This window comes from Ictidomys tridecemlineatus, chromosome 9 (assembly GCF_052094955.1).
Source record: "Ictidomys tridecemlineatus isolate mIctTri1 chromosome 9, mIctTri1.hap1, whole genome shotgun sequence".
Lineage (NCBI taxonomy): Eukaryota > Metazoa > Chordata > Mammalia > Rodentia > Sciuridae > Ictidomys > Ictidomys tridecemlineatus.
Window position 1 is genome coordinate 113,458,195 of NC_135485.1, and position 23,975 is coordinate 113,482,169.

The 23,975-nt window shown below is 37.2% G+C and overlaps 1 protein-coding gene across 8 annotated transcripts in view; it reads left to right on the forward strand.

Annotated features, from left to right (window-relative positions):
• The first annotated feature begins 233 nt into the window (after positions 1-233).
• Positions 234-23,975, forward strand: part of LOC101960141 (broad substrate specificity ATP-binding cassette transporter ABCG2-like) — a 53,976-nt gene continuing 30,234 nt past the window's right edge. The window contains exons 1-3 of one of the 8 annotated variants that reach the window (XM_078021939.1): positions 235-458; positions 6,114-6,215; positions 21,890-22,107. In XM_078021939.1, coding sequence (XP_077878065.1) covers positions 21,971-22,107 — 137 coding nt within the window. In that variant the 5' untranslated portion in view covers positions 235-458; positions 6,114-6,215; positions 21,890-21,970. Of the gene's footprint in view, positions 459-511; positions 841-6,113; positions 6,216-13,863; positions 14,087-14,124; positions 14,330-16,317; positions 16,340-21,889; positions 22,108-23,975 lie in introns of those variants that run through there. The other 7 variants (XM_078021941.1, XM_078021940.1, XR_013426083.1 and 4 more) reach the window with 7 other exon arrangements.

Sequence of the window (23,975 nt, forward strand, 5' to 3'; positions counted from 1 at the left end):
GTCCCACCCCGTTGCAATCATGTATCCATTTTTTTTGGTGAGTTTTTCATTTCCCTCTGTAAAAACAGGGAGTTTTTGCGTTGTCCCTGTGTGCTCTGCGACATTCTTCTCCAAGACCCAGGCTCTCTCTCGGACCGCTTATTGCATTCTGACAGGCGATGCAACCCCTTCGGATTCCTCTACCTCGCCGACCCAAGGAAGCCAGCCCTCAAGGGAGTGGCCTCCATCCGCTCCCTGGCCCCGCAGCCCCGGGTGAAGCCGCCTCCTCGCCGCTCGACTCTCAGTCCGCAGCCCTGAGCCAGCAGCCAGGAGCTTGCCCAGGGGCCCCTGGCGGCGAGTGCCCGGCTGCAGTGCGGCGGCCCGATGGGGTCCTCCCGGGAAGGGCTCTGCCGCGGCTGCGGGCGGTGACCTGGGTGCGCACAGACCGTGTCCCCGGAGTGCAGGAGGGAAGGGAGAAGGTAGGCATGATGCCGGAGACGTCGGTAAAACCGAAAGCGAATCAAGTGAGCGCTGATGCACAGGAGGCTGCACTGGGGCCTCTGCTGGAGGCGGAAAGGAGAAACAGCTCTGACCCAGAGTGCTGGTCAGACCGGCTCTTGGAACAAGGAAAAAGCCAGTAGAGGTTGCAAGAATGGGCTCGGTGGAGTCTAGGAATTTTCACTGGCATCCATTTTCATAGGATGTTTCCTTGTGCTGGGCAGACAGACCTTGAGCGAGGAGCATTTGCAGTCCCATTGGACCCAGGTCCAGTATAACCCAGCTTGTGGTTCAAATGAGTTGCTGCAGCTATTAAGAGAACATAGGTGGGGGTGGAGGAAAGCACAAATCATGCTGAACAAGGTAAGGGATCCGGGAGTTTGCCTTTAGCCTTTTGTGGGGATCCCCTAACAGTTTCATTCTTCATTCTTTTATGTAATTTATCCTGAGAGTTATTATGGGGAAGGCATGAAGGCATCCGGCCCTAATGCTTTTTTCTTTTTCTTTTCCTTTTTTTTGGGGGGAGGGGGGATGATGGTGGTGGTGTTGCAGTACTGGGGATTGGACCAAGGACCTCCTACATGCTAGGCAAGTGCTCTACCACTGAACTACACTCCCAGCCCTGCCTCTGGTTTTGGATGTCCACAAGTTGGTTTGAAAAAGCGAGTACGCGAGAACCTGGCTCAGTGAAGATTCTTGGAATATATATCCTTTTTGCCAGGAGGGGTGCTGAATATCTCATTGTCCCCTTCAGATCTTCTATTCACACACTCTTAAGGGTGCTGTTTTTCATGGGGGTCCCTGATGGTGTTAGGGAGACTCAGGAAGGAGGCAGCCTGGAAAGGGTGTTTGGGAAAAGCTCTTTAAGTCACCTAAACTGCAATTTGGCCAGTGAGTAAATGTGTGTGGCAGGAAAGATGGGTGTGTATTGTATGCACATTTTGTTAGAAGAGAGCACACTACTAAATGCAAAGACTTGATTTTTGTACTTCTGGAGTCCTAGGCCAGAGGCCACACTCTGGAGATGGGGGCGGGGGTGTCCCAACAAAGAATAAGTCTGGCCCTACCAACCAATGGAAAGAGTAATGGTGGAAAGCCAGATAGAAACTTTATAATCAGTAGAGTTACACTTGGAAGACACAGGGGACTAACATTTCTAGCCCTGTCTTTGGGGGTAATGCATGAGCTTGTGGATTATATAGACATGGGGAGCCATAATCAAAATATCTTGGTCAAACCATGGTCAGATCAGTCATTATCTCAGGATTGGTCAGACTGGACTTGTCTGAGATAAGAAAGTGGCTGTTGCCCAGGGGCCATTTCCACTCATCACAAGAATTTTATTGATCAGTTTGGTATTACTGGAATCTAAGGTGACTGACTCAGAGCAAAGAACACAGAAAATAAAGGCAGAGATGCCAAACTTTTTATCCTGTATTTAGTTGCCCGTTGGTCACTTGCAGGCACAAGTGAAAAGTCTAAGTTATTATTACATTTGTAGCCACTGGCAGTTTCATTCAAAAGTGAGTATGAAATACAAACTGAATTCAGAATATTCTCAGAAAACAGTTTGGTGGTGAAAATGATTCCAGTTCTTTAGTGTGTTATGGGCAGGCTCGTTAAGGTAGACCTGGTGATTATTTCCAATGTGCGAAGATAAATATTGATAAGGTCTAGATAAAAACTTACTGTGCAGGGAGTTACTACAAGTAAAGGAGAAGCTTGTTCGAAATAATATTTTGAAGTGTTGACTTTTAAAATAAGAAATATATTTGTTTCTTATTCCCAGGACATAACATTTTTCTATAACTCTGGGTGGTTTGCTAAAGAGATATTGGGTTCCCTTTTGTAATTTTTCTGTAAATAATTGAATTTTCATAGTTAACTTTTACAATGAACTGCATGTTGCAACTTATATTAAAAATAATATTGAGAAAGTTCAAGTACAGAAAAATATAAGACCAAAAATTAGATTATAAGTCTTATCAGTTAAGGAAAAAAAACGTATATCTATGTATCTATAATGTGGTCTCATTTCATTTGCTTTCTTAGTAATAGAAATGTAAAAGGTCACTCCTTTTACAAATAAAAATACTGATTCATAGTAACAAATGTTTATTGGGCATCTTGTTCCAGGCCCTGAGCATTGCGTACAAGTTCCTTTAGGAAATATTCTTTTATATAAGATACATAGAAATAAACACACATATAGTATCTTTTTCTGTATTTATTATCACTAAGCATCCATGAAGCCTTTGAAGTAAGCTCAAGTATGATAAGCAGAAAATGGACGACAACTTAGACTAGAAAGCTGCCTTGAGGGAGCACATTGGAATGGACATAAGCAGAAACAAGTTCCCTTTGCACTTTATAAAATTGCATCCTGGTGGTCATAACAAAAGGAAATGATTAGTTACATAGTTCAGTGATCATAAAGGGATAAACACTGTGGCTTTTCAAAGAAGCTTTCCCTGGCATTTACTTTTGTGCTTTCTTATTAGTACATTAGACTTATACATTATAATTGGGTTTAAAATCATACATGCATAAAGTTTGATTTACTCCACTTCAGTCCCTGGTGCCCTCCCCATTTCCTGACCCTCCTCCTTCCTCCTATCCTCTTTACTCCACTGGTCTTCCTTTCATTCATTTATTTAGTCATTTTTGATTAGTACATCAGAGTTGGAAATATATAAGGATGGAGTTCACTGTGGTATATTTACACATGCCCATAGCAGAATTTTGTCAAACTCATTCCACATTTCTTCTGCTTTTCTGTCTGTCCTCCCTTCGCCTCAGTCTCCTTATATAAATCTTCCATATATTTTCATGATATTCAATCTCCTTCATTTCCTCCCTTATTTTGTTCTAGTTTCCCCAAGTGGAAGAAAACATTTGATCTTTGACTTTCTGAATTTGACTTATTTAACTCAGCATGATGTTCTCCAGTTCCACCCATTTACTGGCAAATGCCATAATTTCATTCTTCTTTTTGGCTGAGTAATATTCCATTGTGTATATCCACCACATTTTCTTAATCTGTTCATCTGTTGATGGGCATCTGGGCTGTTTCTATAACTTGACTATTGTGAATTGTGCTACTGTAAACATTGGTGTGACTGTATTACTATAGTATTCTGATTTTAGTTCTTTTGAATAAATTCCAATGAGTGGGATAGCTGGGTCATATGGTGACTTCATTCCTAGTTTTTTAAGGAATGTCCATACTGCTTTCCAGAGTGGTTGTACTAATTTGCAATTCCACCAAAAATGTGTGAATGAACCTTTCCCTGGGACATCCTTGCAAGCATTTACTATTATTTAAATTTTTGATAATTACTATTGTGACTGGAGTGAGATAAATCTTAGTGTGGTTTTGATTTGCATTTTCCTGATTGCTAGATATGTTGAACATTTTTTCAAATATTTATTGGCCATATTGTTTCTTCTTTGAAGAAAGTCTATTTAGTTCATTGAAGATTTATTGATTGGGTTACTTTGTTTTTCTCCCATTCTGTAGGCTCTCTCTTCACACTTATAATCATTTCCTTTTTAGTTTAGTTGGATCCCACTTATTGACTCTTGGTTTTATTTCTTGAGCTCTAGGTGTCTTGTTAAGGAAGTTAGTGCCTGCATGTATATGATGGAGTTGACTCTGTTTTCTTCTTGCAAAGTTTCTGTTCTAGCTCCTAAAGCTTGACTCATTTGATTTGACTTTCATACAGGGTTAGAGACAGGAATCTATTTTCATTCTTCTACCTATGGATATCCAGTTTTCCCATTTTGTTACAAAACTGTCTTTCCCACATACATTTTTGGTACCTTTGTGTAGATTTGTCAATGTCTTCCATTCTATTCCATTGGTCTTCATGTTGACTTGATACCAATAACGTGGTTTTTGTTAGTACAGCTCTGTAGTATAATTTGAGATAAGGTACTGTGGTGCCTTCTGCATCTCTTCTCTTGCTCAGTATTGCTTTGGCCATTGTCGTCGGACCCTTATTCTTTCGAATTAATTTTAGGACTATTTTTTCTAGTTCTGTGAAGAGTATCATTGGTATTTTGGTGGGGACAGCATTCAATCTTTATAATCTTTTGGTAATGTGACCATTTTATTAATTCTTCCATTTTATTAATTACAATTATACAATTAATAAAATGTGGCCATTTTATTAATTCTGCCTCTCCACGAACATGGGAGGTCTTTTCATTTTCTAAAGACTTCTTCAACTTTTTTTTCCTTCAGTGTTCTGTAATTTTCACTGTGGAGATCTTTCACCTCCTTAGTTATATTAACTCCCAAGTATTTTTGTTTTTCTTTTCTGGTTATTGTGAGTGGTATAGACGTCTGGGTTTATTTCTCAGCATGATTAGTGTTGTAGCATAGAAAAATCTTGACATGTGAATGTTGCTCTTGTATCCTGTTACCTTGCTGAATTCATTATCAGCTTTAGAAGTCTTTTGGTGGAGTGTTTTCAGGTCTTCCTGATATAGGATCATGACATCAACAAACAAATTATTTGACTTCTTCTTTTCCTATTTGTACTCTTTTTATTTCCCTTTCTTGCCTGAATGCTTTAACTAATGTTTTAAGGGCTATAGTGAATTCGATTTGTGACAGTGAACATCCTTGTCTTGTTCCTGGTTTTAGAGAAAATGTTTCAGTTTCTCTGTTCAATATGATCTTACCTTTGGGTTTGCCATATAGCCTTTAGAATGCCATGGTAGGTTCCCCAGTGTTTTTAACATGAATGCCTGTTGAATTTTATCAGAAGCCTTTTATGCACCTATTAAGATAATCATATGATTCTTGTTCTTATTTTATGTAAATGGGTGAAACTACATTTATTAATTTGTGTATAATGAACCAGCCTCATATCCCTGGGATGAAAGCCACTTGATTATAATGTACTATCTTTTTTATACATTTCTTAATGTATTTTGTTAATATTTTTTAAGGATTTTTGCATCTATTTCATTAGGGATATTGGTCAGTAGTTTTGTTTCCTATTTTTAAATTTGTTCTTTTTAGTTGTACATAACAGTAGAATGTATTTAGAAATATTATTCATGCAAGGAGTATAACTTCCCATTCTTGTGGTTGTACATGATGTGGAGTTACACTGATCCTGTATTCATATATAAACATAGGAAAGTTATGTACAATTCATTCTACTTTCTTTCCTATTCTCATCCCTCACCCACCTTCCTTGTCCTTCATTTCCCTTTGTCTAATACAGTGAACTTCGATTCCATCCCCTATTATGTGTTAGCATATGCATATCAGAAAAAAATATCCAACCTTTGGTTTTTCAGGATTGGTTTATTTCATTTGACATATTAGTCTCCAGTTCCATAGATTTACCTGCAAATGTCATAATTTAATTTCTCTTTATGACTAATAGTCCATTGTGTATATGTACAACATTTTCTTTATCCATTCATCTGTTGGAAGGCACCTAGGTTGGTTTCATAGCTTAGCTATTGTGAATTGAGCTGCTATAAACATTGTAGTGGCCACATCACTAGAGTATACTGATTTTAAGTCCTTCAGGTATATGGCAAGAAGTGGGATAACTGGGTCAAATAGTGGTTCCATCCCAAGTTTTCTGAGGAATTTCCATATTGCTTTCCAGAGTAGTTGCACCAATTTGCAGTCCCACCAGCAATGTATGACTGAATCTTAAAAACACTGGGGAACCTAGGGATAGAAGGCACCTACCACGGCAAACCCAAAGGTAAGATCATATTGTGCCGCAGTCTGGCTGCAGCAAAATAGCTGGGGGGTGACAAACAACTTGTGTACGTTGATACAGCAGGAGTGGAAGCCGTTTGTAGGACAGGAGCGGTATTTATACATTCCACACAGCTTATCTAATTTACATAAACTAGATACAGCAGTCAACCAATAAGAAATCTCCACATTAATGGTTTGCTTTTGTTACTTCTCAAACCACTCCCTCTGGCATTTTGCCAGGCACCATCCAGACTTGTTTATGAACTCTAACATTTCTCTGGCAAAATGCCAGGCACCATCCTGACTTGTTTACAGACCTTAACAATATTGAACATCCTTGCCAACATTTACTGTTAGTTGTAGTCTTAATAGTTGCCATTCTGACTAGAGTGAGATGAAATTTCAGTGGAGTTTTAATTTGAATTTCTCTGATTAATTAACTGGAGTTGTTCAACATATTTTCATGTTTGTTGACTGATCATATTTCTTCTGTGAAGTGTCTGTTCAGTTCCTTAGCCCATTTATTGATTGGTTTATTTGGGTGTTTTTTGGTGTTAAATTCTTTATATATCCTGGAGATTAATGCTCTATATGATGTGCAGGTGAAAAGATTCTCTCCCATTCTGTAGACTTTCTCTTCATATTCTTCATTGTTTCTTTTGCTGTGAAGAAGCTTTTTAGTTTGAGTCTTGATTTTACTTCTTGTGCTTTAGGAGCTTTCTTAAGGAATTCAGTTCCTAAGCTGACATGATGGAGATTTAAGCTTACTGTTTCTTCTGTTAGGCACAGCATCTCTGGTCTCATGCCTAAGTGGGAAATGCACTGAATCTGTATAGAACTTTCGGATGATGATCATCAAGGCAGCTATTTCATTTCTCTATACTGATTTCTAAGTTTCTGGAAGTGGAAGTGGTTGACAAGTGCAGGGGCAGGGAGAGCTGAGGACACACAGAGGCCACTTTCTTCCCTTGGGAGTTCACTCTGAGGCTGTCACCAGACGCTGCTTTCAGATTTGCTCTCCTGAAGTCTTAGTTCTCCCAGCTGTTCTTCAGCATATCACATGGGAAAGCCTTCCCTCTAAAAGCTAGAACAAAACTGGGATGCCCTCTTTTACCACTTTTATTCCATCTCATCCTTGAAACCCTAGCCAGAGCAAATCAGTCTAACAAAAGAAATGAAAGACCTCTAAATGAAAACTACAGACCACTAAAGAGGGAAATTGAAGAAGACCTGAGAAGATGGAATAATCTCCCATGTTCTTGGATAGGCAGAATAAATATTGTCAAATTTGCCATCCTACCAAAAGCGCTGTACAGATTTAATGGAATTAATTTTAAAATTCCATTGACATTATTCATAGAAATAGAGAAAGCAGTCATGTCATTTTGTTTTCTTGATGTGAACTGTTATCTGGAGATATACAGGAGAAATACAGGACTGAAAAAGTCTCACCCTAAGGTAGGGAGAATAAAGATTACCCTGGAAGGAGGAATTTTGTGACCCTCACACAGACCAGATCCCAGAACTCAGAATAAGAATGATTCCCCCTAACTACAAAATCTGAGAAAACATGTTCTCATTAGAATCGGCCAGCATGGGCCAAAGTGGCCCAGAATTATCTTGTATTTTTACAGTGCTTCTTGGGGACTTGGGAGTCCGATACAATCCAGCTGTCAAGTCAAAAGTCAAGGGGTGGACTTAAGTGTGACCCTTTGACAACTTCCCTGGGACCCCTAAATAAAACTGGAAGGCAGGAGGGGCATGCCGTCCTTCTACAGTTTAGAGGAGCCACTCTTCCCTTGATAGTGTCCCCGTTCCCTTTTCTTATCCCTTCTAATAAACTCAGGCCTGCAACTTGGAGCAATGTGTCTGAAAACTAGTGAGAGAGGACCACTGTGGACCTCTGTGGTCGGCCCTTGATCTGCAACAGCAAGACAATTTAGTTACCTCTATAATATGTTAAGAAAACAATTATGATTTAATTGAATACAACTATTTCTCATAAAATTCATATTGCTTTTAAAAGTAAGTTATTGAAATGTAATAATTATTATTGTAAGCCTTATTGATAGGTGAAGCATGCATCAAACCTAAAAAAAACTTTCAAGGTAAAATTTTAACTTAAAAATAAAACATGTTAATGTTCTATGTCTTTACATAATTTACAACGGAGAAAGTAAAAGACATTTAAAATAATACAAATCTTGAAGTGGAAAAAAGTTATGATGACATGATTGAAAAGATATATCTACATTTACTAGCAAAATAAATAATTCTTTTAGTGAAATATGTTGTATAGCATTTAATTTATGTATAAGACACAACTTAAAAGTTTTTGATAGTTTTTAGGGTCGTATTAAGGCAATGAAGCATCTACACTTTGCCATCACTTAGTACAGAAATATTTTAAATAATTAGTTTCTGTATCGTTGGCTCTCCTGCTTCTTAAATACTGTAATTCTCTTGTGGCTTTCCTCATTATTAATACACTGGGAATATAAGGACCAAGGAATTAGCTGTGTGGTATCAAAGGCCATCCTGAACTGTGGGATGCAATTCTAATGGTGACAGTGTCCAGTGCCTTTCACAGTGTATCTATTTATAGGACTTTTCATTTTAAGTGAATTTTCTTTTTGAAGGGTACTTGTACCTGGCTTGAGAAGCAGGGGCAGAGTAGTCAAGTAAAGATTAAATAAGCTTTTATATGTGAGAAACACCTGGAATAGAGCCCAGCACTGTAGTTTCTAAAGTGTACGTCATTATGATGAGGATTATTATTATTATTGAGGATATTATTACTGTTATTATGTGCAATATATGTCCAAATTCTTCTCCTTCTTTTAATTCCTTAAGTGTCCTTTCACTCATAAATGAATAACATTTTTCATAACTAATACTAGTGAGAAATGATTTAATAATAACTCAAAGTAAATGCTTCACAAAGGCCAAATGAATTTTCATGAGTGAGACAAGAGAAAGAGTAATTGTCCTGAGGAAGGCTCATGCAAGAGTGAATGTTCACAGGTAAACCATCACTTACTGAGATTTCAGAGGGTCATTTCTGTGGTAGGATGGTGGGAAGTATGGACATAGAATAATAAATGGCACAGCTATGCCAATCAAAACTCAGGCATGTAACAATTAGGCATGATGTTACATGATTAAGTGTATATCAGAACTTAACAAAAGGATCTTCTGTTATTGCTCAAAGAAGATATACTAGTGAAAGTAATTTTTATGCTGAGACTTCTGGACAGGACTAATTAAGATGATGGTTAAATAAGTGATTCATATAAAGAAAAAGAAATGAGCAAATAACAGAAGTTAAAATAGCAGGCTTGACAAGCAGAAGGGATCATAATCTTTTGACTATATAACTCTACTTCATGATATTCTGTACCTTAAACAGAGAACTTTGATGGACATAACTTCAATTTTATTCTCTGGAATGAATCTTTGACTTTTAGAACCTCAGTTATAAATCTCAACAAAAACATGGTAAAAGAACATTATGCATGTATTGATGAGGCTAAAAGCCACATTATATGTTTTAATTTAATTTTAATATGTAGAATACAGAATAGAAGTGAATATAGTTCATGTGCTCTCACCTCTTGCCCCTTGTACTTCATAAGAAATTCTGAACTGCATTATGTTGCTCTGTCACTGAAGATATTTTTAAGATGTTACATTTTGCCACTACTTGTCATGTGCATGAAAACATGACTCTTACTAGCAGTTAAATATCATCAGCAAAATCCTAATTAAATACCTTACTCCCCCATATATCATATGGCATGCCAAAGCCCAATAAGAATTCAGAGTTATTTTCATAATTAGGGTGGTTAATTGAGACTTACTATAAATGCCTCTTCAGAAAGTTTTCATCTCTCAAATCAGGAAAAAGTTGTAACACAAGTGGATGTCATAGGAACTGCTGGTTTCACTTTTTGGGCATATCAAGATCCACACTGCTCAGAACAGCAGACTGTAATTAATATACTTTTAGAATAGAGTAGGGAATTTGGTGGTGTTCTCCAACCTACTCCAATGATCACAACATCCAGACAATTCCCGAAATTTCTGAAAAAGTGGTTTGTGAATGTGAATTTCTAATATCTCTTACACCACATAGTAAAGTTCAAAGAAACAAAATGTAATCTTACAGGCTGCCAGGATTATCTAAGTGATGATGTCATGAATCAGCTTTACAGACTGGAATGTGTCAGGAGGGAACCACTGCCTATTGCTGGGAATTCAGTCAATCACGTGAATTGCAATAAGAGCAATGAAACCAACAACTACACATGGATGTAGCCAGGGAAGGTATCTTTTACATCCTTACAGTGTACATATAGGAAAAATGCTTTCACAGCTAACTTCTAACAGTGGCTAATCATTGTAATCAGGGACAATGCCTTCCTTCACTGTAGAATCTTGCTCTGTTAAAGGATCCAGACTTCCCAAGGCCTCCATCCCCCCAAATTCCTTCCTCCTCAGCATTTCCTCGACTCTTCTAGTATTTATATTACTCAAAATGCTGTATAGCTTTTACATATGGAATTTCAGTCAACAAACAATTTGAAGACCTCTATTAGATATGAATTATTTTTCTAGCAAACACAAGAAATATAAAACAATATGCAGATATCACATTAATAAATTTAAATGATTCACTTATACTGTACCATCTTTCGATTGAACTAGAAATAGAATCTCTAGTTTCATAATTAGAGTTTTAACAGCCTCTGAGCAGCTATCATGCATCATTTCTCTTCTGGTACACAAGGAGAGGCCACACCTAGAACCTGAGCTTCTAGGACCCATGTGAGTTTCAGCAATGACCAAGTCAAGGCAGGGATCGTGGCAATAAGGATTCCTTGTCAAATTTCCTGTTCTTTCCTTCCTATTTGATATGCTGGAGAGTAGCTGTGAGAAGTAAGGATTTCAAGAGAGCAAAACTGATAGAAGGGTCTGCTGATGACCTCAGGGTGAACTCCCAAGGGAAGGAAGTGGTGAGTCATCATTTCTCTCTGGCTGATTCTGGCCCTGCACATGTCAACCACTTCCACTTCCATAAACTTAGATGTCAGTATAGAGAAATGAAATAACTGCCTTGTTGATGGTCACCCTAAAAAAGTCTGGGGAGGAAGTGAAAGACATTCTTAAGACATTCTGCACATAAACATTTTCTTAAATGTCATTTGCTTGCCTGTCATTATCCTCTTCTGATCCTCACCAGAATCATTAGTAAAACTCAATAATCACTTCAACAGATTGTCATTCATTTCTAATAATAATTACTACATGATTTAATGTGATAATTTTCTAGCACATTTGTTAAATACAAGGACCGGGATCATACAATGGTCATTAAAGCAGAGTGGAGTTTAATCTCAAAAGTGATGACAAAACACAGATATTATAAGATTACATCATTCTTTGTAGAAATATATGTGCAGGTAATCCATTTGTATGTTGTTTGGATGTTGCTGACATAATACCCAAAGTGAACTCCGGATCCCGCTTGCCTTACTCTATATTTTTGTTCCTTTTTTTCTTTTTTAAAAATATATTTTTTCTGTTGTTCAGGCAACTTTTTAAAAGTCATACTTTCTGAATATCAACAAAAGAATAAGCATTATATATAAAATCAAGTCATTTAGAAAATTTAAAAACATTTTTTTCCTCTTAATTACCTGTTGGCCAAAGAGTAAACCTAAACTGCCATGAAAATGTAACATTCCAGATTTAAAGATAGTAGTAGAACTAAAAGGTCTTGGTCCAAGGTTCCAGATCATATATGACAAAGTGAAATTGAAACATGGCATAAAAAAACTAATTTCTTTTCTAGTTTGGTATTGCACCATATTCTCATGGGATAAGGAGGAGATAAAATAAGGACATATATTTGAAGGTATTATAAACACTTCATATATAAATGCAAAAATGCCATAAATAATCATTAGTCTTAAACTGGTTCAATTGTCATCAATTTGCAGGAAAAGGTCTGTGTATTACTGAATGACATACTAGTGAGCAAGAGAGAGCAGAAATGGGCAAGTTGTCAACAATAAGTGAGAATCTTTGTGTGCCATTACTGCAGTGTGCAGTAATGGCACACAAATGCCATACCAAGCAATGTCAATAGTAACAATAGTCATAATTACATAATTACATAAATGTAATTAAAAACTAATGTATAAAAGTTAGAATACTAATGACTTTTTGGAAGGGAATAATGAGTACAATGTAGTACGAGGGAAATTTCTGGAATATTCTTAATGCTCTTTTTAAAAATCGGGGTGGCCGATCTGGGGATGGAGCTAGTAGTAAAATGATTGCTTACCATCTTTAAGGGTTTGATCCCTCAAAAGGAGGTGTATGAACTGTCCTTGGCCAGACTTGGTGGCCCATGCCTATAATCTCAGCTACTCTGAAGACTGAGGCAGGAAGATAGTAAGTATGAGACCAGTCTCAGCAATTTAGTGAGAACTTGTCTCAAAATAAATAAAAAGGGCTGGGGATATATTTCAGTGTTAGAGCAACCCTGGGTCCAAGCCCAAGTACCACAAAAAATTATTTCTATGTGTGTGCACATACACAAATACACACACGCACACACACACACACACACGAATTCTGGGTGGCAGATGTACAGGAATGTTCACATTGTAAGTATACATCATGTGCTTTAGATTTTCTACATTTTGTTTGTATGCATATTTACTTCAATGAAAAGTTGTGATGAACATCATTATCCAAAGTACATGTATGAAGACTTGAATTGGGTGTCAACATACTTTATATACAAATAGTGATATGAAAAATTGTGGTATGTATGTGTAATAAGAATTGTGATACAAAAAAAGTACAGGTATAAAGGCATGAATTGGCATGATCATATTTTATATACAAAGATATGAAAAATTGTGGTATATATGTGTAATAAGATTGTAATGCATTCCGCTGTCGTGTATTTAAAAAAATTAAATCAATAATAAAAAAGAAAAGTTTACTTAAACCAAAGACCTTTGTAACTTTTGAAATTGAGCATAGTGAGCTCTCAGAATGTAAACATTCAAGCTATGATGCAAGGACCAGTGTTACATCTTCTACTATTCTGACTCTTCAGGTTAATTATTATTAATGCCTAATCGATATTTTTTTCTCACTGTATTTATAATAGGGTTTAACTGTGATTTTATTTATTTATTTTGGTGGTACTGGAGACTGAACGCAGGGGTGTCCTACCTCGGAGGTACATTTCCAGCCCTTTTTCGTTTTCTATTTTGAAGTAGCCTAAATTGCTTAAACTGGACTGGACTTTGTCATCCTCCAGTTTCAGCTTCCTGAGTAGCTGGCAATACAGATGTGCCACCAGAGCTGCTTTATTTGTAAACTTTATAAGCAAATGAATTATTTCTTTATTGGATTCCAGTCTGTGGTATAAAGCAAATTATATGAAGCAAAGTGGTCCTGTCCCAGCATCTGGGACATCCCATTGCTTCCTGCCACACAAGCACACAGGGACACCACACATCTGTGCTGTCCCTTTCTGCACTAACCTTTTGTTTTCTTTACCTGTAAAAACGGAGTTATTGGTTTGTCCCTGTATGCTTTGCGTCAGTCTTCTCTGTGACCCAGGTTCTCGCGCCCTGGTGTTTATTGTGATCAGCCAGAATGCACTCTCCCTTTTTCCTTCTGCCCTTGCCTGGGTTTAAGCAATAGTTAGGGAGGAGACCAGCCAGAGAACCAATGCTTCTTCTGGCCCCAAAGCCTGAGCTCCACGTGGCTACGCCTGGTCCACGACGTCCACGACACTAGCAGCCTTGAACTGGGCAGCCTGAGCTTGCTCAGGGGCGGCCAGCGGTGAGTGTCCAGCTGCGCAGCTGCGCGGTGGGGTCCTCCCCCGAAGGGCTCCGCCTTGGCTGTGGGAAGTATCCTGGATCCTCACCAATGGAGTCCTCAGAGCCAGCACAGGAAGGAAGAGGGAGACGCTCAGTTCTCCACGGAGGGAGGCAAGATGCAGGAGACTGAAACTTGTGGCTTGCCAGGAGAACTGAAAGCGAATATGCAGGGAGGCTGTGTTGGAGCTTCTGCTGGAGCAGAAAGGTAGAAAGACCTCTGACCAAGAGTGTCAGACTGGTCTTGGAAAAAGAAAGGGGTCAGGCTTTTTAAATCACGTGTGGTGGGTGCACGTGTGGGCTCTGTAGAGTCTAGGAACTTTCAACGGTTTGGGGCAGTCAAAGGGTGCTCTTTTATTGGGTGGAAGAGAGCACAAGTCATACTGAGCAACAAGTTCAAGGAGGTGGGAGTTTGCCTTTAACACTTTGTGTTGATTCCCCGGCAGATTTATTCTTTTAGTTTATTATTGGAGTACGATGGTGAAGCCATCCTGGCTTTAATGCATCTGAGTCTTTCTTTTTGTTTCTTTGGTGCTGGACATGGAACCCAGGGCTGTTGCTGCTAGGCAATTGCTTTACCTGGTCTGTGCCCCGCGCCATAATCTAGTTTTTGACATCCACAGATTGAGAGTAAGGGGTAGGAAAGAGCACATACCATACTCTTAATGACTGACAGGCTATGAGATGAGGTCCTGAGAGTGCATTTACATTTGTGGGGTGGGGGTGGGGGTGGGGGGTGAGGGGTGAGAGGTACTGGTTGTCTCATTTCCCCCCTCAGAGATTCTATTCTCTTACTCTTATTAGAGTTTCTGTTTTTATGGGGTCCTTAACTGTTTGAGGGAGACATGGGAAAGTGGCAGTCTGTCAAGGATCCTGGGGTACTTAGGGAAAGCTCTCCATGCATTCCACAGCACAGATCTTTGAGGTCATTATGAGTGGGCTGCTTCAGGGCTATTTGGAAGGTTTAGCTGACTCCTCTTGACCTTTATATTGAGGACTATTAACACTCTACTTCTGAACAGGTGCATCTTGAGACTGGCGCCCTTTTTCACCAGAACCTCGATTAAGCTGAATGAGGTCATTTGTGTGGCAGGAAATGTGGGTGGGTGTTGTATGTGCAAATTTTGTTAGAAAACAGCATACTTCTCAGAAGAGATGACTGAGTTTATGGTAATGAAGTCCTATGCCAGAATCCTGACTCTGGGGGTGGGTGAAGAGGGGATCTGGTTGTTAGGTGTCCAGTTAGCCATGAATGGGTGAGCAGGGAAAGCACAATGTAGGGTGATGATAGGCAAGCACCTGGAAGAGAGACTTGCAATGTTTAAACCTCCCCCAGCCATAAATTTCCCCTTAAGAAACACTGTTTTATTCAAGATCAGGTTATACCCTGCCTGGTGACCTGTATCCTATCACCAAAACTATCACAACCCCCATCACTCTGGCAACCAACACCCTCACAAAGAAAGCTTGCTGATGGCTAGTCAAAGGATAATAAGCCTATTAAGGGGGCAAGAAATTGATACAAAAACCAGGGAGGATGGGAGGGGCAGATTAACTGTCTTCCCAGTTTCAAACTGAATCTCTCTAAGGAAGATAGGTAGAACCTGAGCAAGGAAATAAGTACCTGCTCAGCAACATGAGTCACAAACTTAATCCGGTCCCAGGGCAGGAAACTCTTTACACATGCTTCTGACATTGTTACTACACTCATATGTTTTAGCCCACTGCCCTGTAGGGATGGGTGAACTTTTTGGGAACTTTAGTCTACTTGTTGCCTTTTATTACTGGAAAACCTAAGGAAAGTCTCATTTCCATCTTAAATGAGATGGAAACAAGAGTTTTCACTTAAGACCTATTTAAAGTCAAGTATTGTGTTGTTACATGATTCTCCTAATACGTCTTGGGACAAGGTGAGAAATGTCCTCAGTGGTTGAACATTACAGAGTGGTGACAGTAGAAGTGACTGCTGATGTTGAAATTCGCACATTTTGGTTTCTGAAGACCTGGGGAGATGGCTTGCAGTGTTTTTAAAGTTAAGGTGTAAAGTTCATACGTTAGTGTTTCCTTCTCTTTCACTGTTTCAGAAGAATAGAATTTTGGCTAATCATTACCATTTGTTGTGTTCTAATATAAAACTCAGTTATTCACCTTTAATATCTTAGACATTAATCTTTAAATGGTTTATTTCTTTTCCAGTTTCCAAGATGAATAGGGTGTGGTAAGTATGAAGTTTGGGTTGTAAAAACAATTATTCATCGACACTTTTGTTTTTGTCAGTTTTGACCTCATGTGCCTGCATGTGGTTTTCTTTTGTTTTTCATGCTCCATGGCTCTGCAGATTGTTCAATCTGTGACTTAATTCCTTTGTCAGTTTTGGAAAAATATTTCACTGGTATATATTTTTAAATATTGGTTCTAATCCATTTTTCATGCTCTCCCAGATTTCCACTTCCATCTATGCCAAAAGTTTTTTTTAGCAAGTTCCAATATTTGTTTGTTTGTTTGTATATTGTTTTGGTACCAGGGCAGGACCACTTAACCACTGAGCCATATCCCCAGGCCTTTATTTTTTGTTTGTTTGTTTTGAAACAAGGTCTTGCTCAGTTGTTTAGGTCCTCACTAAATTGCTAAGGTTGGCCTTGAACTTGCAATCTTTCTGTTTCACCCTCCTGAGCCACTGGGGTTACAGGTGTGGATCACCGTGTCTGGCTTCATGCTCTATTTTTCTTTTGCTCTTTTATGTGGTACTATTTCTTTTCAATAAGGAGCTCCTCTCATCCCCAGCCATTTTTAAAATAGTGACAGTTTTCATCATTTCTAATTTTCCTCCTGGATGTTTTCTTTATACTAGTCTTCTGGTTCTTGAATTGTCTTTTCTAATCTAATGTGTTTAGCTGTTAAATCCATTCCCCACCTCATACTGGAGATCAAAACCATGGTTTTGATCATGCATTTTACTACAGGGCTACATCCCCAGCCTCCTTATTTGTTTTATAAGAAATAGGGTCTTGCTATTTTTCCCAGGCTGGCCTCAAAATCATTACCATTATGCTTCAGCATTTTGTGTATCTGGGACTGTAGATGTACACCACCATATCCAGCTCTAATTCTTAAATTTCATTGTTAAAGATTGTTATTATTTAGCAATCATCAATTTTAAAATTTATATTATTAAATATATTTATCAGCTGTTTTAGAGTCAATGTTTGATAACTCCAGTCTGGATTACCCATGGCTCTACTTCTATGTTCTCATTTTTTGGAATTTTAGGTTTTATTTTCTGGCATGACTGGTAAATTTTTATTGATAATTTTGTTGATGATATCACCTTTGAGAGTGTAATTAACATTCTTCTTGCAAAGTCTAGATATATCACCTTCTTTTTTTATTGATTCTTTTAAATAAGTGACACCAGAATGCAATACAATTCTTATTACACATATATAGCACAACTTTTCATATCTCTGGTTGTATATAAAGTATGTTGACACCAATTAGAGTCCTCATACATGTATTTTGGATAATGATGTCCATCACATTCCACCATCCTTGCTAATCCTTTGTCCCCTCCCTGTCTCTCCCACCCCTCAGCCCCATCTAGAATATATCTATTTCTCCCATGCTCCCCCTCCCTACCCCACTATGAGTCAGCCTCCTTATATAGAGAAAAAAATCGGCATTTGTTTTTTTGGGATTGGCTAACTTCACTTAGCATTATCTTCTCCAACACCATCCATTTACCTGCAAAATGCCATGATTTTATTCTCTTTTATTGCTGAGTAAAATTCCATTGTGTGTATGTATGCCACATTTTTTTAATACATTCATTTATTGAAGGGCATCTAGGTTGGCTCTACTGTTTAGCTATTGTGAATTGTGCTGCTGTAAAATTGATGTGTCTCTGTCCCTATAGTATGCTGTTTTTAAGCCTCTTGCGTATACATCAAGGAGAGGGATATCTGGGTCAAATGGTGGCTCCATTCCCAGATTTCCAAGGAATTTGCTTACTGCTTTCCATATTGGATGTACCAATTTGCAGTCCCCACCAGCAATGTATGAGTGTACCTTTTCCACATCTTCACCAACAATTATTGTTGTTTGTCTTCATAATAGCTGCCATTCTGACTGGAGTGAGATGATATCTTAGACTAGTTTTGATTTGCATTTCTCTAATTGCAAGAGATGATGAACATTTTTTCATGTATTTGTTGATTGATTGTATATCCTCTTCTGAGAAGTGTCTGTTCAGGTCCTTGGCCCATATGTTGATTGGGTTATTTGTTTTTTTGGTACTTAGCTTTTTGAGTTCTTTATATACCCTAGAAATTAGTGTTCTATTGGATGTGTGAGGGGTAAAAATTTGCTCCCAGGATGTAGGCTCTCTGTTCACCTCACAGATTGTATTTTTTTTTTTTTTTTGCTGAGAAGAAACATTTTAGTTTGATTGCATCCCATTTATTGATTCTTAATTTTAATTCTTGCACTATAGGAATCTTATTAAGGAAGTTGGGGTCTAATCCCACATGATGAATATTAGGGCCTACTTTTTCTTATATTAGATGAAGAGTCTCTGGCTTAATTCCTAGGTCCTTGATCCACTTTCAGTTGAGTTTTATGCATGGTGAGAGACAGAGTTTTAATTTCATTTTGTTGCATATGGATTTCCAGTTTTCCCAGCACCATTTGTTGGAGAGGCTACCTTTTCTCCAGTGCATGTTTTGGCACCTTAGTCTAATATAAGATAATTGTAATTTTGTGGGTTAGTCTCTGTGTCCTCTATTCTGTACCATTGGTCTACCAGTCTGTTTTGGTGCCAAACCATGTTGTTTTATTCATGATTCCTCTGTAGTACAGTTTAAGGTCTAGTATAGTGATGCCACCTGCTTTATTGTTCCTGCTAAGGATTGCTTTAGCTATTCTGGATCTCTTTATTTTTCCAGATGAATTTCATGATTGATTTTTCTATTTCCCTGAGGAATGCCATTGGGATTTTCATCAGAATTGCATTAAATTTGTATAGTCTTTTTGATAGTACGGTCATTTAGATAATAATAATTCTGCCTATCCAAGAGCAAGGTAGATCTTTCTATCTTCTAAGGTCTTCTTCTATCTTTCTTTTTCTTCTTCTTTTTTTTTTTTTTGTGTGTGTGTGCTGGGGATTGAACCCAGGGCCTTGTGCATGCAAGGCAAGCTCTCTACCATTTGAGATATATCTCCAGACCCTATTTCTTTCTTTAGGGTTCTATAGTTTTCATTTTATATATCTTTCACTTCTTTTGTTGATTCCCAATATCTTTTTTTTTTTAGATTATTGTAAATGGAGTAGTTTTCCTCATTTCCTTCTCAGAGCATTTGTCACTGATATACAGAAATGCCTTCAATTTATGGGTATTGATTTTATATCCTGATATTTTGCTGAATTCTTTTACTAGTTCTAGAAGTTTTCTGGTGGAGCTTTTTGGGTCTTCTAGGAATAGAATCATATCAGCAAATAGTGCTAATTTAAGTTCTTTTCCTATACATATCCCTTTTTAATTTTTTTGGTCTGTCTAATTGCTCTGGCCAGTGTTTCAAGAAGTATATTGAATAGAAGTGGTGAAAGAGGGCATTCCTGTGTTGTTGCAGTTTTTAGAGGGAATGCTTTCATTTTTTTCTCCATTTAGAATGATGTTGGCCTGAAGCTTAGCATAGATAGCCTTTTCAATGTTGGGGTATATTTCTGTTATCCTTAGTTTTTCTAGTGTTTTGAACATGAGGGAGTGTTGTATTGTGTCAAAAGTAGAGGTAATGGAGAACATAGACACAACATATCAAACTCTCTGGGACACTATGAAAGCAGATCACCTTCTTAGAACAGAGGCTGGTCTGTTTTGGTTTCCCTATATTTCCCAGGACATCTGGGATCTCAAAACCTAGCAGTTTTCAGGGCTATTATCTTTGCTGGCTGATGACTTTTAATTTTGTCTCCCTACCTGAGAGTCTGCTAAAATATTTGAAATAATAGTGGTTTTAGCAAGATACCTCTAGCAGTTTCCTTTTACCAGATAGTCCTATATTTCCCCACACATGTGCAGTTTGTGTGTTCAAATGCCTGGTGAGGAAAGGGTGGGAGCTGGATTTGCTCCAGTGCTTTTTCCTCATTTCCAGGATTTTGGTTCCTCAAGTTCTGGATGCTTTGGCTGCTGTCATCAGAGAACACTGTACATGTCCTCTATTGTTTGATCTACTTTTCTGGTTGTTCTCAGGAGAATGATTAGTTAGGTGCAGCTAGTCCACCAAAAGCGGAGAGAAAGTTCTTCATGGATGACTTTGGTTTTTAAAAATGAAAACTAGGTTTATTGCAGTTAAAATTTCAAACCTCTTTTATAAGCTTAGCTCACCTTAAAGTCTCAATCTAATTAAATCTGTTTCAGAGGTCTTATATAAATTGTTTAGTGAAACATTTTAAACATTTATAAACTTGATGTGAAGGTTTTGCTTTAAAGCCTTGAGCTTTAATGGTTTGATTTACTTAATAATTTTCAGACTTGATTTTAAACCTTCCTAAAATTTAAATATGTTTGTCCATTAAGGAAGTGATTAATTTATTGCAAACTAATTGGAATTTGCCTTTTGTTTTAGTCACCTTTCCATGGCTGTTACAAAATACTTGAGAAAACCAATTCAAAGAAGGAAAGGTTTATTATGAATAATGGTTTCAGAGATTTTAGGCCCTGGTCAGCTCACTCCATTGCTTCCAGGGATATTAAAAGGCATAAACATCATACTGTGAGGAGAAGAATGAAAGTTTTAGTTCATGGAAACCAGGAGGCAAAGAAAGGATAGTGGCAAGATATGTCCCTCCAGAATGTACCCCCAGTGATCCACTTCCTCCAAATCAGGTCCAATCTCCAAGTTTTTATCTCCCATGGCACCATAGGCTGGCAATTAAGCCTATAGCACATGGACTTTGTGGATATATTGTATCCAAACTACAATACCTTCTTAGATGATTAAAGGCAATAGCAATTAGAGCTGCAAAGTCTGGAACTAGAAATTTCTCCTGACTGTTTAGTTAAGCCTCTTTTAGTAATAATAATGTTACAAACTCTAAAATACAATAAGAAAGTAAAGAAACAAATAATCTTATAAATTTTGAAATAGAACCAATCTATCAATTAAAAAGGGGGTATGAGTGCGATTAGGTAGGGTGTTCCAGAACTGAAGTTGTATTGTTATATGGTTTTTCAAGCCAGACAAGACTATCTGTCTTTTTTCCTGTTTTATGAGTTGTAATTTTCATACTTTTTACTATTTTTTTTTAGGAATTTCTTCCACATCTTATTGGAGTTCAAGTATTCACAGTTGTCTTTCTTCCCATTATGGACTCTAAGGTTGTTTTTATGTTGCTGTGGTCTGTTCATTGGAAAGAAATCTACTCACTGCAGTGTAGTTAACAACAGACTTCTGTTATCTAACTGGGTTCAGTGACACCCACCTATAAATTACAACTCCCTGAGGGACAGAGGCATTGCATGTTTAAGGTCAATCTTAACAACTTAGCAAGATTTTCCTCAAAATAAAAAAAAAAGAAAGAAATTTAAAATTTAAACATGTTGGACATGTAGTTAAGTGGTAAAGCACCTCTGGGTTCAATCCCCAATAACAAAAACAAACAAACAAACAAACAAAAACAAAAGAGCAAAAAAGTAGTAGTATATAGTATTTTATAATGTTTGCAATCTCATTTATCTGGACTGTCAACTTACGATTGCTTTTTCCTCTACAGAAAAGCAGAAACTCCAGATTTCTTCCAGTCATTACTAGGATTTTATCCCAGAGTCACAAAAATACCTAATACTTCCCTAAGATGGCATCCATTGACCTGAATTCATTTACTCAGGAGACTGTGTTAAGTATTCATAACATCTGCTATCGAGTAAAAGAGAAGTATGGCTTTATATTTTGCTGGAAAACATTTGAGAGAGAAATATTTACAAATATCAGGTATGTGCATAAACTTTTCAAAATACTACTTTATTGAATGAACTTCACAGATTATACTTATCACCAATAATCTGCTGTGAACATTTATGGTTATCTCTTTGTAAAGATGTATTAACCCACTTTATTTATTTTGGCTAAATTTGGAATGAAATGATTGGGTCACTTAAATATGTGTTTAACTTTGAAAGCAACTGGCAAACTGTAAAAATATTTATATAATGTGTTTGAGCAATTGTTGTATAAACTAGTTTTTGAAGTAGAAAATAAATTGAGGAGAGAAAGGAAAATTCCTGTAGAAGCTACTTATTACCATTACTATTTAGAGAACTTTGTGACATAGCAAAACAACTTAATTTCCTCCCCAATTAAGACAATTATCATAATTAATACCAGTATACTCAAACAGTCAGATTTTTATAAAGAAAAAAAAAGGAGACAGAAGCAAGATGTGGAAGCAGGATGGCAGAAAGTCTCCTTTTTCCAAGCTGCCAGCTTTAGTTATATCAATATATTACATTAGGTCACTGATAGTACATTATTGTTCATTGTGTCATTAGGTAGGTTACAAACTTAGCAACATTATGCAGCTTACTCTTCAGTTATATACTATAGCTGCAATGTGCAATGTTAGGACATCTGTGTAGCTCTTAAGAAAGTTCATTGTTTCAAGTTATTGTTATGTGGACAGGTTCAGGTGCAGCAGAGCTTGGTGAAACATTGTGGTTATCTACAAGAGAATTCCTTTCTTCCCAGAAGCTGAATGCCTGAGATCAAGGTCAAGGCTGATAAGACTCTAGCACAGAGCCTCCTCATGCAGGGCATTGCCACAGTAGTTATGCATTGCATATGTATTCGTTTTCTTACTAGTTCTTGGGAGAAACTGCAGAATATTCTAAGTGTGGAAAACAAAATGCCTGTTATTCCTCGGGATTTTGCTCACCAGAGGAAATTCTCTGTCTTGTACATTTCCACTGCCAAATTCGTATAGATTTTTAAATTTTTTGAGCATTTAAAAATAAAACATATTTAACTAGAGTTATAAACCAAATGAGACTTTAGAAGAAATAAAAATTTGAATAAATATCAACTTATTGTAGGACCTAATTTTCTTTTATGCAATTAAAAATATAATAAAATCTGCAGAAAAGACAAGACATCATTTTGATAAAATATAAAATCTTTGTTCTTTAAGTTGGTTCTTTTGTAAACTTTGCTAAGAGTGGTTGAGTCGTTACCAGACTGCTAGATTCCACTTAAAAATGCATTTTAAAATTTGCTTTAAGTTCTTCTAGAATTTAAATATTATTAGACTTGACATCAAGCATAGCACAAAATCCATTTAACATTTGAAGAAGATAGTGAAGTTCCTTGCTGATAATTAAAATACAACCAAGGCAGTTTATTCAGAAAATATAGTTTTTGAATGTACAGCTAGGCTCTGGAAATGTGTATGTATCCTTTAGGTTGCTGAATAAAGATATAGACGTACCAATATTTAATTTTTTGAAAATACTGCTAGGATTTATGATCAATGAACTACCACAACAAAAACTCCATAATTTTGAGCTCATAGTAAAATGATGTCATTCTAGAAGCCAGAAATATAAACTCTGCATAGGTTACTAGCCTTTTATACCATTAGTTATTTCCTTTCATTTATCTTAGGCTTTGAACAAGGAAAGGTATAGGCTCACTCATCAATTTCCAAATCTACTAAACAATTAATATTTTAGACAAACCATGAATGTCATATATAAATATAAGCAGTACACAATTATTAAAAGAAAGCAGAACATTTCTGAGGTTTGGAAAGCCTAAGATTTTTAGCTCTAGATTTAAGTTTTCTTACAAAAACAAAATTATTTTAA